This window comes from Oryctolagus cuniculus, chromosome 13 (assembly GCF_051225735.1).
Source record: "Oryctolagus cuniculus isolate XC-2025 breed Fujian yellow rabbit chromosome 13, ASM5122573v1, whole genome shotgun sequence".
NCBI lineage: Eukaryota > Metazoa > Chordata > Mammalia > Lagomorpha > Leporidae > Oryctolagus > Oryctolagus cuniculus.
Window position 1 is genome coordinate 41,719,048 of NC_142879.1, and position 13,867 is coordinate 41,732,914.

Consider the following 13,867-nt stretch of genomic DNA (forward strand, 5'->3'; position numbering starts at 1 on the left):
TCCAACGTGTGAGCCCCACTCTCCAAGGCATTTGTTATTATCACATTGTGGAGGATCAGCAGCTAAAAAGCTTTCTTTTTTTTCAAAGGCAGGATTCCAAATCAAAGCCAATACGAAGTCAACTAAATCGTACTTGCTACAGATTTTATGGTGATGGAAATGATATGGGTAACTCTTCAGTTTAGAAATTTAAATACAATTTTTCCACAGATTAACCAAACAGTTTTATTTCTAGGTCACTACAGCTTTGCAGCACTGGAAATTAGAATCATGAAAAAAAAAGTTTGATTTAAGTTATTGCAAAATTCTATTGGGTTTTGTTTCCGAGTGTCTTAAATAACACAAGTGTTAGTACTCTCAACACCTTAAAGATGTGTAAAGACATAAATCATTTTTTAAAGCTGAGATTGATGCTAGGTTTTTGAAATGTAGCATGGAGAATAGTGGCAGTCTCAAGAATTCAGAACTTCTGATTGACCAATCAGGATCAACCTGTCACACAGGCTTGTCACACTCACTACTGCCTGCCAGTGGCATGGACAAAATCTCCTGTTAGGAAAGGAACCAGGCTTGATGTACACCTTAGAAGCTTCCCTGACCTCTTTCCTGGAAGGACACCTCCCTCACTAGCACCGCTGCCCCGTTCAAACAAGCAATCCATCACCCTGCTGGATGCTGAGCTATTCATACTGTCGGGGCTAACTCTACGCAAGCAATGATGAATTTCCTCTCTGCATCTAACCCCTGTGTCATGTGCTGAGGCTGAACATGTTTCCCACTTCATTACTCTGATGCTACTTCTCTTTTTCCTTACTGTTTCCTATTCCTGGTGTTCCCATTATTCCCTGTAGTCTTTGGGATGCCAACAGAGACAATCCAGTGTTCATTTTACCACTGCCAAGGAAGCAACTTCAAGGACAGTCACCAAGATCTGGTTGTGTGTGAGAACTGCAAAGCCCATCTACCCAGGGAGGAAGTTGTTTACATCAGATAGACCTAGGGCACAGAGAGACCACCTAATGCAAACATTTATCACAGGAAATATTTTATGTTTCTTAATTTATAAAGCCTATTTCGCTCTTGAGGTTTGTTTGTGGAACAGGGCATCAAATGGGGTAAAGGGTGGTCAAGATCTGGCTGTTAGACTTCAGATAATTTGATTTAACTTATTTTTGGTTTAAAAGCATTTAAACTGAATGCAAAACCATCCGTGTAAATACTTATTTAAATCTTTGGAGTCTGCCAATAAAACATGTAGATAAATGCCTACCTCTCAAATACCTTAGCATTTGAGTCATAGAAGTATTTTAAAATATTCTATCTTTTTCATCTCTAAAATGTGCATTTTGGGAATTTGATGTTTTACGTATGTTCCAGTCCTTCCTGAATTTTTGTGCTTTGATGTTCTTTTAGAATACTGTTAAAACAACTATGGGAAGAAATGGAATATAATCATGACTAATTTTTTAGTATGAAGGAAGATGATTAAAAAGTCTCCATTTTTATTTGCCCTCAGAACTTCATTTCTGAACTCATGTAAATGATGGATTTGGGGAAGGCATTCAGAAGATTATCTAGTGTCCTTGGCCTCCTGAATGCACTACTAGTTGTATCCATTCTCTTATTTGTAACTGCAAGCAAGACTAAACAGGAAATATCAATGCATTTATTTTGCATGTTGGTGCCAGACTTTCTAATTAAAGGTGGTTACATTTTAAGAGAGATGTGTTTTCCCCAAGTGACACAGACACTAGAAACTTCAGGCTGGAGTGATGGTGATCCTTTACTATGATGTGTTCTTGTTTTTTTTTTTTTTTTCTGAAAACTTCAAAATATGAACTAAATATTTTCATTTCAAAAATATTTAGGACTACCTGAATCATTTGAGATGTCATGCCCTCTATGCCTTTCAAATATTTATGGAGAGGAACTATTAGAGATGAATTCATTCTATCACTAATTTGTATAAAATAGAAAAAATTTCTAAGATTCAGCAGGAAATATCTGAGTCAAATTTTAGAAAGATCTAATTAAGGTCAGGAAAGACAAGGAAGGTGAGTTAGAAAACCTTCCACCCTAGAAATGTATCACAAAGTCTGGAGGAATGGTTTGTGACACAGGTCTCATTTGAAAAAATCTGCTACATTCTTACAGAATACACACACACACACACACACACACATATATGTATATACATATACACATACTTATGTATATATACATAATTTTAAAACATAATTAAATAAATAAAAATAATTAAAATGATTTAATATATATTTTAAAAGTTAAAATACATTTTAAATATTCTAGACCTTTTAAAAATATTTAGTCATTTGAAAGACAGAATGACACAGACAGGAGAAATCATCCATCTGCTCTTCACTACCTAAACACCTGCAACAGCTGGAGCTGGGCCAAGCCAGGAGCCAAGAACTCCAAATGGGTCTCCCACATCGGGGGCAGAGATCCAAGTACTGGGCCAGCATCCACTGCCTGCCTAGGTGCATGGGCAAAAAGCTGGACTGGAAATGGAGGAGCCAGGTCTTTAACCAGCAATCTCGTATGGGATGTGGGCATCCCAGGCAATGGCTTAACCCTCTGTGCCCCAAAGCCCACCCCATTCTAAACCATTTATTGATGTGAATATTAAAATGTCATCTGTGACACAGTATTTATTCTAAAAGTTACCATATTCTAATGACCCTTATTTCTGCAAAATATTAAGGGAAATTTAGAGATTAGCCCCAAATTGGTGAATGCATGTCTCATTCATTCTTGAAAATTTAGGAGATATCAATTTTGCAAATGCAAAGTCTATACTTTTTTTTTTGGAAGGGATTTTGTCCTTGGAGTTTAGTGATACCAACTGGGAGTAAGGAATATAGGCATGGGAGAAGGTACATCTGTATTGGAGTTTCTCAAGCTTTGTGATCTATAGACCATAAAAAATATGTCCATCTCACAGGGCATCTTGTTACACAAATTTACATTTATCTATGTTTCTCCAACAACACTAATTAATTACACATTATATGAATATTACATCCCATTCAATTCTTCTTTGTCTTCATATGGGTCTACGGTAATTAAATTGATTCCATCCCTGGCTAATGGGTTGAAGCCCACAGCTGGGAAGCCCAGGGCACTGCCCTGCAGGCCTTCCTGCTCCTGAACAATTATGTTCCACCACACAGGGACAAACAGAAGAGACAGCGAAAGGCTGAAGCTGCTGTGGAATCCTTAAACAGGGTCAGCCTCAGGAAGGGGAAGCAGCCACCTACAGGGTTCAGTCTATAGCTGCTAGGGGAGGCCCTGCCCCACAACACACGTGATCTTCAGAAAAAGTTCCTGCAAAATGTGAGTCACGAAAACACCGTGCACGCATGTCAAACACCATTTTGCAGCAGAAGAAACACCCTTTCATGGCATTCTCCATGAACTCTTAGAAGTCTCCTCAGATGGCGCCATCTCCCCCTGCATGCTGCCATGGCCACGGCGCTCCCAGTGAAGCAACAGAGACCCAGTCACTCATGAAAATCCAGGCAACTGTAAGACTGAAAGGGCAAACTCCACGCATTTGGGGGCAGAGGTTTTGTTCTCAGGGATTACTGACAGCAGCTGGGAGCCTGGGGTGTGGCTGGGGTGGGAGAGGAAAATGGCAGGTACCTCCAAACGAGGAACAGGTGGGGAGAGAGGAGTCAGTGCACGGGACAAAATCGGACTCCCCCATAGCTTGCTCGACAGAACATAATCTCAAAACCAAAAAGATGGAAAACACTGAACTGGTTTACAAAGACAAAAACATACACGGGCTCTAAGAGTCTGGGTTTTGATTTCGAAAGAAAGAGTTGGACAAGTGGCTTTCAGTTCACTACGGATCTCCCTGCTCCTGAGTGCTGTTGACAAGGCGGCATTGAAAGCTCTAACCTTCTGATTTGGAGATCGAAGTTAATGCTCACGTTTGTTTTCTCAAGACGCGGAACTGCAAATCGGAGGCCCAGAGAATACTAAAACAAAAGCAACCACAAGACACAAAGTCAGTACACAGGAGGGACACTATACCCAGCGTAAAAATCTTCCCTAAGCAATTCCTAAAGGTTTTTTCTGCTTCTACCCCTGGGTGGCCTAGAGCCAAGAGGACGGCCCATAAGGAGAATCTGTGTTTTGGTTCCCTCATCTCCTGTCACCCTTCCTTATGTGCTAAACTGAAAACCAACCAAATGTATGAGAGAAAAGTGATTCAGAAAACTATGCTGTCTTTCTTTTCTGTGTGTTCACGTCATCATAGAAATGATAGCTCTGAAGTGAATCAACAACGTGGAAAACGCTGCTAATGCACTAATGATTGGTGAAGACTTGAGGCTACAAAGTTCAGTGTGCAAAGTGCTTTAGCTAGGACTTCAAGAGTCTATTAATGGAACAATGATTGAACAGGAGAGGAGAGCTACTGTAAGAAAATATCCCAGAATAGTAGATGATAGGTAGGTTAAAGTTATGGTTGGATGAACTGTTTTTCATCCCTTTATTTACTAAATCATAAAAAGTGTTCTTAGAGTTTTCATAATTTGAAAGTATATAAGAATATGGAGAAGAAGACAGTGGTAACATAAGGGCATAAATCATCACTGGTACGTATGTACGCTTACATCACTTGCTCTTCCAAGTACTGTGCTGAGCTTTTCTGTGCATTATCTCACGTAATCACAAGCACTCTGAGGTAGGCTCTGCTTCTCTTGACATTTTACAGTTGAGTAGCAGTCTGGAGATTAGGGGAGTAAGTGCCTTGCTCCAGGTGCACAGCAAATCAGCTGGAATGTAAATCCCTGAAGCTGACTCCAGAATCTGTGCTCAGCCACTATACACTCTGAGACTGAAACCAGGAAAACTCATGTTCACAGGGACCAGCAATAATGAGCGCATCATGAATGATCATGTTAGTCATGAACCACACTCACAACTCATCATTTCACTAGCCCTTGCTAAACGGGCTATGAGCCAGGAACTGGACCAGTGGCTTCCCATGACTCCTATTACTGCCCGGCTCCCAACAGCCCTCCATGGTATTTTCCCATTTCAGCGTGACTGGGTCAAGGTATAAAAGCTGGATTCAACCCTGGATGTGTCTTACCCATAAAGCACATGCACCCTTCTGCCCTAGGAATGGGGAATTCCTTTAGAAGCCCAAATGTGCAATGCTCTGTAGACATCTGCACATTCTCTTCTCCATTCGTCGGAAGATTTTTAACTTTTCCTTTCTTTTCTCCTTACAGAACTGCTACTTAAGCTTCAGAGTTCAGGACAAGAAACACCTCCTGCCATCCATCCTCTGATCACATAGGCTGCGCCAGGTACAAGTTTTCTTCCCTTCATGTTACCTCCTCCTCGGTTATTCTCCCATCTCGCTGTTTATATTGCTAATTTTGAGCTTCTCATGAATGGGCATGGAACTTGTGTATTTTCATCTTTATACTGTCAGACTTTAGCTTAGTACCAGGCATGCAGAAGGGGTACATTCAGAATTGTGGGAAGAATGATGAGAGTGTGTCCCCTTTTGCACACTTCTAGTGATGAGAATCTTACTATGTTGCAATGGAAGCTACCTATTGTTGCTCTTCATGACAGAACAATCCAACCGGTAATGAAGACACAATACACAGTGTCATACTTGGTGAAGGCCCCTGTGCGCTAACCACCAGATCGCTGGGCACTGAGTCTAGAGTTGGCACATCATTTTTTCATTGTGCTGTTTGAGAACATTTGCAACTTGTTATGATTCTTATTGGCTAAAAAAATTTGATACCATATAAAATGACTTTACTATTTGCAAATCAGAATTAAAGTTTCCAAATATTATATTGAATATTTTTTTAAAAAAATGAAGACATTTGGACTGGGATAAATGTTCCTGGCAATTATGGTGCTTTTAAAATACTGAGGATAGTTCTCCCATTTGGAATTTTACTACAACTCACTGAGAGTATTCTTTTTAAAGAACAAATGAAGAAGTAAATAAATCAAACTGTTTTATAACAAAACAGAATGCAATAAAATTTGATGTGTTTAAGGGCATTAAGGGTGAGATAAGAAAGCTATTAGGTTTCTTCTACTATAGACTTCAGAGATAAATGAAGATAAACAATTTACTTCTCTGACTTCTACAGACAATTTGCTGGTAACATAGACTGACATCCCCCACATAAACACATTGTGGTTAAGACCACACTGCCATTTTCAGTCTCTACCGTGAATGACACTGGTGGCAAGTTTTTGTTCCAAAGTTATCCTTGGTTATGGATGATCTTAGATGTTTTCTAGTCTAGATTTAACACTTTTAATACTTAAAAAGGAATGAGAGGTTGGTCACTTACATTTGCTAACCCTGTCCATACTATGTCAATTCATTTCACTTTGGCCTTAGATAAACCTCTTTACAGCAAATTAGGTGGTCGGATTTTTGAGACCTTGCAAAGGGATTTATTAGCTCCTAGATAAAAGGATTATAATGAAAAATGTTTGAATATCTCAATTTAGACATCTTAGTCTATCTTTCATGGCTTCGTTTTAAAGTCTCATCTGTTACTCATTGATTTTTATCCAAGTACCTCTTGCAATTTTGCAAGCTGGACAGAACTGGGCTTTGCGGTCAGGCTTGGTTTGAGTCCTGGCTCTCTCCTTCATTGTCAGTGTGGGCGTGGCTTTGGGCAAAGAAGTGACTTCTCTGAGCCTCCGCTTCCTCATCCACAAAATGGGTGAAATAGATGACTCGGAGGGTTTTGAAAATTGAGTAAAGTAGCATAAAGAACACCCCTTCTCTAGTGATGTGGTTGTAACACAGAGGACAGTCAATCCATGGTAACCAGTAACTATCTGGTACAGGAATTTCACTTTCATTAAATAATTATTTAGTTTTTGAGCCATGAAATGACTGTGTACTAGACAATAGTTTGACACATCTTTTAAATATCCCAAATCAATGCAACAGTATAGTGTAAAAGCAAATATTATTCTAGCATAGTATCCTAAACTATATATTGGGAATAGATATTGAGAAAAAGTTTGAAATGCTCAAGAAAATGTGTGAAACATTGGGCTGAAAGTTTTATTTACTGGCATCTTAAAAATGCAAATGTGTACCTGGGGCTCCCAGGGAAGATGTGATACTCAGTGGGGACCACAGCACTCCCTTTTAAAGGCTAGCCAAGGGATTAGCACCCTTTGGAATACACTTTGGAAAGTTGGTCTGATACAAACCTGTGCAACTACAACTTTTCATGATTTTTTTTCAGACAGTTTATATCTTTAATAATCATAAACATTTCTCTTTAAATTACAACCTTTTTATTTATGTAAGAGGCAGGAGGACAACATAGAGTCAGAGACAGACAGATAGAGGAATGGACAGACAGAGGGAGCTCCCATCCACTAGTTCATTTCCCAAACATACGTAAGAGCACTGGGTGGGTTGGGGCTGAAGCTGGGAGCCAGGACTGCAATCCAGGTCTCTCATGTGGGCGGCAGGAACCCAGTCACTTGAGCTACTGCCATGCTTCCCAGGGTCTGCATTAGACGGAGCTGGAATCTGAAGCCTGAGCCAGGAATCGAACCCTGACACTCCAGTGTGGGACGCAGGCACTTTAACCACTAGGCTAAATACTCCCAACAATTAGTTTTAATTAGACATATGTATAATTTATGTAAGATTTAATTAAGTGGTATTTCATATTGCAGACTTTTTTCTGATTTATGACTTCATAAAATAATCACCACTGTGATAATTATGTGTATACTTAAACTGTAATTGCATAAAATTTATTATCCATAAATAATCCTGAATGGAAAGTTCCTAAACCTGGAAATAAAAGGAAGAAGTAGTAGGAGGAGGAAAACAACTTCCGTTCTTTTACAAGCATGCCAGAAATCACTGTTAACCTCTTCTTTCCCTTGCTACTAACAATTTTCTCTTTTGTTAGTTAAGTGAGATAATAGAAAATACAGACTCTGTAAACCTGATTAAAAAATTGGATTATAGGGGTGGCATTTGGCAGGTTAGTTAAACTGTTCCTTGGGATGCCTGTGTCCTATATCAGCGTGCCTGGGTTCAAATCTTAGCTCTGCTTCCAATCCAGCTTCCTGCTAATGCAAACCTAGGGAGGCACTAGGTGACAGTTCAAGTATTTTAGTCTCTGCTATCCTTGTGGGAGACCTGGAGGAATTCCTGGGTCCTGGCCTTAGCCCTCTGCAGACCTGGCTATTGCAGGCATTTGGAGAGTGAACCAGCAGGTGGAGGATCTCTCTCTGTGTCTCTGCCTTTCAAATAAAAAAGTGAAAATAAATAAATAGAAACCCTGAATTACAGTAATATTTTAATATGAAAATATTATGAATGATATTCATTCAGGAGATATATTGGAAATAAAAGTTAATGTGGGTTTCTTGGCTAAAAATCTTTGTCCTATTAAGTTATTTTAAAGTCTACTTCCACGTGTTTCTTTGTTAATTCAAAGAAAAAATCTTTAGTAAGCTTTGATAAAAAATATCTGCTGTAAAAAGAATTCTTCATAGATTCGTTGCAATTCAGTCACATAGGAGTTGTGTCTAAAAAGATAGCCTGGGCAACTGCTTTTCTGTGTGTTTGCCACCTGAGTTGATTCACTCAATGCGGGTCCTCACGCTAAATGCCCTCACCCTGGGGATATCCTGCCTAATTTGTTTTAGCTGCTGTGAGCTGAGTGACGGAGTGCTAATTGGGGAGCTTTCCATTAGTTTTCTGTTAAAATCAATGAAATGGAAATCAGCAAATACTTTGTTTTCCTTACATTTGTTCCAGCCACCATAGGGTTCCCAAGGTCACACACCACCATCCTGGTCACGTTGTCCATTTTGTACTCACAGCTCAGTGGCCGCAATCCCTATAAAAGAGAAAGAACCAGCACGCAGTTCAGGGGTCAGAGTAAATTCTGTCCTGTCAGAGAGCAGCACAGGGGGCCCGGGAGCATCCCTGAACTTCACACACCTGTGCGTGTTACGGTGCACAGACGTTGATGTGTGACCCTGAGCTCCGAAGAGAAACTTGAGAAAAAAGTGACATTTTAGGAAGACACGTGGGGTTGGCAAATACATCGTTGGCGCTCACTGGGGAAGAAAAGGGCAGCTTTTATGTGAACATTTTCTACACCATTTCCACTAATGTCAGTGTTCAACTCTGGACGTGAAGATCAGAAACAATTAAAAGAGGAGGAAACAAACTCATTCCTTGTGCTAACCTTGGGGAAACAAAAGGGCAAAAACATGTCCTGATGGTCTCAAAAGCCCAAGAGAGTTGCCTTGAGCACAGATTTCCGCACAACACGGTCCCCTCTGGAGATGAGGCCATGCAGGTTCCTCAATCCACCAAAACACCTAAGATGTCGAGGGAAGACGCTCTCCTGTTTAACCAGTGCTTCCAATCTCCTTCCTTCCCTGTTTCCTCTTCTGCCTGTAGCTGCACAAACCCAGGGTTGCAGGGGTGTTGGAGCCACAGACTGCCAAGGTCTCAAGGTTGGGCTGGTGGGAGGGGACGTGAAGCAGGGTTGTCTTTGCACTGCCGCCCTCTGCTCCCAGCTCCACCTCATGTCCCAGAGCTGCTCTCAGCTGCCTAGAAAGCCACCACTTGTTGGCCGCCCCGGTTTTCTCTCCATGCTTCACAGCCTGATGGTTCTGTGGTCCTGCTCTGCATTTAGTGATAGCATCTTTTTTTTTTTTTTTTTTTTTTTTTTGACAGGCAGAGTGGACAGAGTGGACAGTGAGAGAGAAACAGAGAGAAAGGTCTTCCTTTGCCGTTGGTTCACCCCCCAATGGCTGCTGCGGCTGGCACACTGCGGCTGGCACGCTGCGGCTGGCGCACCTCGCTGATCCGATGGCAGGACTCAGGTGCTTCTCCTGGTCTCCCATGGGGTGCAGGGCACAAGCACTTGGGCCATCCTCCACTGCACTCCCGGGCCACAGCAGAGAGCTGGCCTGGAAGAGGGGCAACCGGGACAGAATCCAGCGCCCCGACTGGGACTAGAACCTAGTGTGCCGGCGCCGCAAGGCGGAGGATTAGCCTAGTGAGCCGCGGCGCCGGCCGTGATAGCATCTTATACACTCTCATTATTCCCCTCTAACTCCTAAAGTATCTTCAGTATTATCTTGTCACTCTCACCCCAAAGATGAACTTGCAACATAGGGATTTTCACCAAGGAGCCACCATCTGGGAATTTCTGCCCTTGTGACTGGAAAGACGGTTCCCAGTATGCTGACACACCCACCCATCAGCCCTATTGAAGTTTTATATAAGGAAATAACAAATTTTTCTAGTTAAAGTCTCAGACAGGACCCTCCATTCATTTCTGTTTACTTCAGTAACAGTGACAGGTGGCGGGGGGGAGAGGGGGGAGAAGGAGCCAGGCAGCTCCTCTCCTTCCTGAGGAGGAGCACACACGCATGGGACCATGATGTCCTCTCCCTCAGTCACCCAGGCAGGCTGCTCATTGGGAGTCGTCTTCTAACGGATGTCAGATATTTGCAGGCACCACTTCATACATGCCTCCCTCCCCAGTGCCACGGATGACCTGGGAGTTATCTCATAGACAGGAGCCTATTGCCCCACAGCTGGTAATCTTTTTCTTTTCACAAAGGAAGGGTTAGCTCGTATTCAGTGTCTAAGGACCCACAATTAACCCTCATTATACAGAGATGTATTGTGTTGAAATGATTAACTTCACCAAGAAAACAGGAAAAAAAAAGCACCAGCAAAAGTGTTCAGAAGTGCCCATGTGTCCCCTTGATTAGAATTCAAAGATTTAGTTATATGGTAAGTATTCTGGGCTTACCTAAAAGCTAAAAGTTAAATGTACATTTTTACAGCTTTCTAGAAATAGTTCAGTGACATTAAAGATCTTTTCTCCTACCCACATCCCCTTCACCCTTTTTCTTTTTTTAACCTTTACTTCCTCTCTGTGATAAGAGACACAGTGATTGTTTTTCGAGATATTTGTAGATTATTTGCCTCAGCGAATCCAGGGACATTCTTGTTCTAATCCATTTATAGCTCTTGGAGTGTTTATTCATTCATTTATTCAGTCACTCAAAATATTTACTGTGGCCCTGCTATTCACCAGGCCCCTAAATAAGTCCCTTGTCCTCACTGGATTCCCAAGTGTTATAACAACTGTAACAATTATAATCACAAGCAATTGTATCAAGCCTGGAAACACATTACAGTATAGTGTGGTTTGTTTAATGATAGGGGAATAAATATTGAAGTGCATACAGGACATACATACAGATGTAAGCCATCAGGGAAGGCATCCTGGAGGAAGTGGCAGCTAAGTTGCTCAGGTAGTGTAGATCAGTGGTTAAGAACAGGGGCTTCAACATAATGCCAAGGTTTCAATCTTGGTTCTGCTACATAATAGCTGTGTAGCAATGGGTGTGCAACTTAATTTCTCCTTATCTATAAAATGAGGTTAATGACAGCAATTTCTCCCTAATGGAGAATGTTATAAGGACTAAGTAAATTAAGTGCATGCAAGAGCTCAGGGCAGTACCCAGCCCATAGCAACTGTTCAGTAAATGCAAGAAGGCTCAGTGATTATTACCACCTGAAGAATAAGAAGAACGAAGTAAGCAAGATGGAGAGGAACAGAAGTAGAGTGAGGGAGTCAGGGAGAAGGAACAGCCAGAGAAAGCTGTTTGCGGCCAGAGTGGATACGAGTTCTGCGAACGGAAAAGAAAGTCAGTCCTGCTGGAATTTAAGGTGTGGAGGAAAAGGAAAGACCAAGCAGTAGCAATGAGGCTAGGAGGTGAGCGGGGTGATGCACTAAGGGACTCCTGAGTTATCCCAAGGATTTGGATCTGATCCCAAAAGCAAAGCGGAGCTAGTGAGGGTTTTAAGCAAGGGAGTGACCTGGTCAGGCTTGCATTTCAGAAGGGAAGTCTGCTGTGCTCTGAGGGGAAGGGACGCCACACAGGGAGGCTGGAGAGGAGCTGGGAGACTTCTGCCACAACCTGGGAGAAGACTGGGCCCGCCTGGCTGAAGGCGGCGGCAGTGGCAGTTAAGTGGGGAGAAGGATGTGGACCTCAGTTTTGGGACTGAAGTCAGGCTTTTTCTAAAGGTGGGTGCTGGCGCCATTCTCCTAGACAGGAAAGGCGGGGGCGGGGGGTGAGTTCAAGTGTGGCGAGATGAAAAGTCTAGTCCCGGACTTGCTGAAGGAGAGATGAAGGGAGGTGTCCAGGTGGAGATGCATATGAGGTCCCTCGGGAGCCAATTCATAGAGTCAGAAGAACAGCAGCTCCCAGGGCCTGGGCAGAGCGGGACAGGAGGTGCAGAGTTTCAGTGTGAGATGATGGAAAGTTCTGGTGGTGGATGATGGTGATGGCTGCACAGCACTGTGAATGTATTTAAGAACACTAAATTGCACACTCAAAATGGCTAACGTGGTAAACTTGGTGCTATGTATATTTTATAATGCTACTACCAAAGCACTCAGGCCTTTATTCCTATGCAGTTTAGGAGAAAGGTCACCAAAGGCAAATATCAAGTTGTTGCCATGAACGTTTCTAGAGAGAGGGATGCTGAGTATCCACACCTTCTGCAAGACATAACAGCATTGTCAAGACAAATGCTCTCAACAGAGTGACAGCCGAACTTGCAGAGTTTCAATACGTGTCCTCTTGAAAGAAACTAAGCTTTAAACATCATTTGAACTGATTTTAAATAAACAATGTGCACAAATCTCAAACTGATTACAACACAAAGAAGAAATCAGAATGTGGCTTAGTCATGTAAGGTTAAGTCTGCCCAAGGGAAACTGATGGCGGGAAAATTCATGAAGGGCTCCTTTGAGATTATGGATAATGTCTGTCGTAATGTTTATAGCCAAAGATAGAAGGATAAGTGCTCACCCATGCTTTCCATGCAACAAAGGGAACACTGCACTGGATGTTTTGCTAAAAGAACACTCTAGAATACATGCTTTGTTTAATGAAGTCAGGGGTGGAGTGACACGAAGGGAATTGAAATAAAAATATGAGTGGAGTCCTGGACCATTTTTAAAAACAACACACTTGAGCTTCACTTTTGAGTTGTTTATTATTTGCATGTAAGTATTTGTAGGTGATGTTTTTCTTTCTTACTTTTTTGCTTGTGGAGATTTTATTATGAGATGACTTTTTTAATGCAGAATAGCACTAAGGACCACTTTTATAAATCGTGTGTATTGTTTGTTCTCATTTTAAAAATACCTGGAAGTGACTTTAACAGGGAACTGAGGAGTATAAAAATCACATACAGAACTAAGTAAAAGGGATGATTACAGTCAATTCACTGGGAAATCAAGGCATGAATTGATTTTCATGTTTGAAATAAGAAAAAAAAAAAAGAAGAAAACAGGCTAGGAAGCTGTAAACATTCTTGAAAAAAGTTGGAATAATTTCCCTTTTTTCCAACTCTCTGCTGACATGGAACAGTTAGAACATTTGGGGACTGTTTCTTAGAAAGTATTTTGTTGGGATATGGTTGACATACAAAAGTCTAATCACATTTAATGGACACATTGATGAGTTGAGATTTTTTTGATAAATTTCTTCAATAGAAAATTCATAACGATTTTAAATGACTGCAAAGATACTTGTTTGTTACTCATCCTTTTTTTTAAACTGCGAAGATCATTCAACAATAAAAAAAAAGAAGTATGACTAGAGAATTTAATATTCCTGCTGTTTTTGAAAGTCTTAAAAATGCCAACATCACAACAGTTAGTATCTTTTTAGAGGAATTTGTTTTCATTAAATTATTCAAGCTCCAGAATGTGTAAGCTCCCCTAAGGATGCAATATTTGAAAGCTCA

At 41.3% G+C, this 13,867-nt stretch overlaps 1 protein-coding gene and 1 long non-coding RNA gene across 4 annotated transcripts in view; one reads left to right on the plus strand and one right to left on the minus strand.

The window, feature by feature from the left end:
- ITGA8 (integrin subunit alpha 8) overlaps window positions 1–13,867 on the minus strand; it is a 192,194-nt gene that overhangs the window by 59,135 nt on the left and 119,192 nt on the right. The window contains exons 21-22 of the mRNA XM_002717427.6: window positions 8,817–8,909; window positions 3,928–4,007 (exon numbers count right to left, since the gene is read on the minus strand). Of these exons, the coding sequence (XP_002717473.3) occupies window positions 3,928–4,007; window positions 8,817–8,909 (173 nt within the window). The remainder of the gene's footprint in view (window positions 1–3,927; window positions 4,008–8,816; window positions 8,910–13,867) is intronic.
- LOC149122567 (uncharacterized) overlaps window positions 1–13,867 on the plus strand; it is a 37,871-nt gene that overhangs the window by 19,588 nt on the left and 4,416 nt on the right. For 2 of the 3 annotated variants that reach the window (XR_016219685.1, XR_016219684.1), the window contains one exon: window positions 5,271–5,348. This is a non-coding gene — a long non-coding RNA (uncharacterized LOC149122567). Of the gene's footprint in view, window positions 1–5,270; window positions 5,349–9,760; window positions 9,892–13,867 lie in introns of those variants that run through there. The other variant, XR_016219686.1, reaches the window with a different exon arrangement.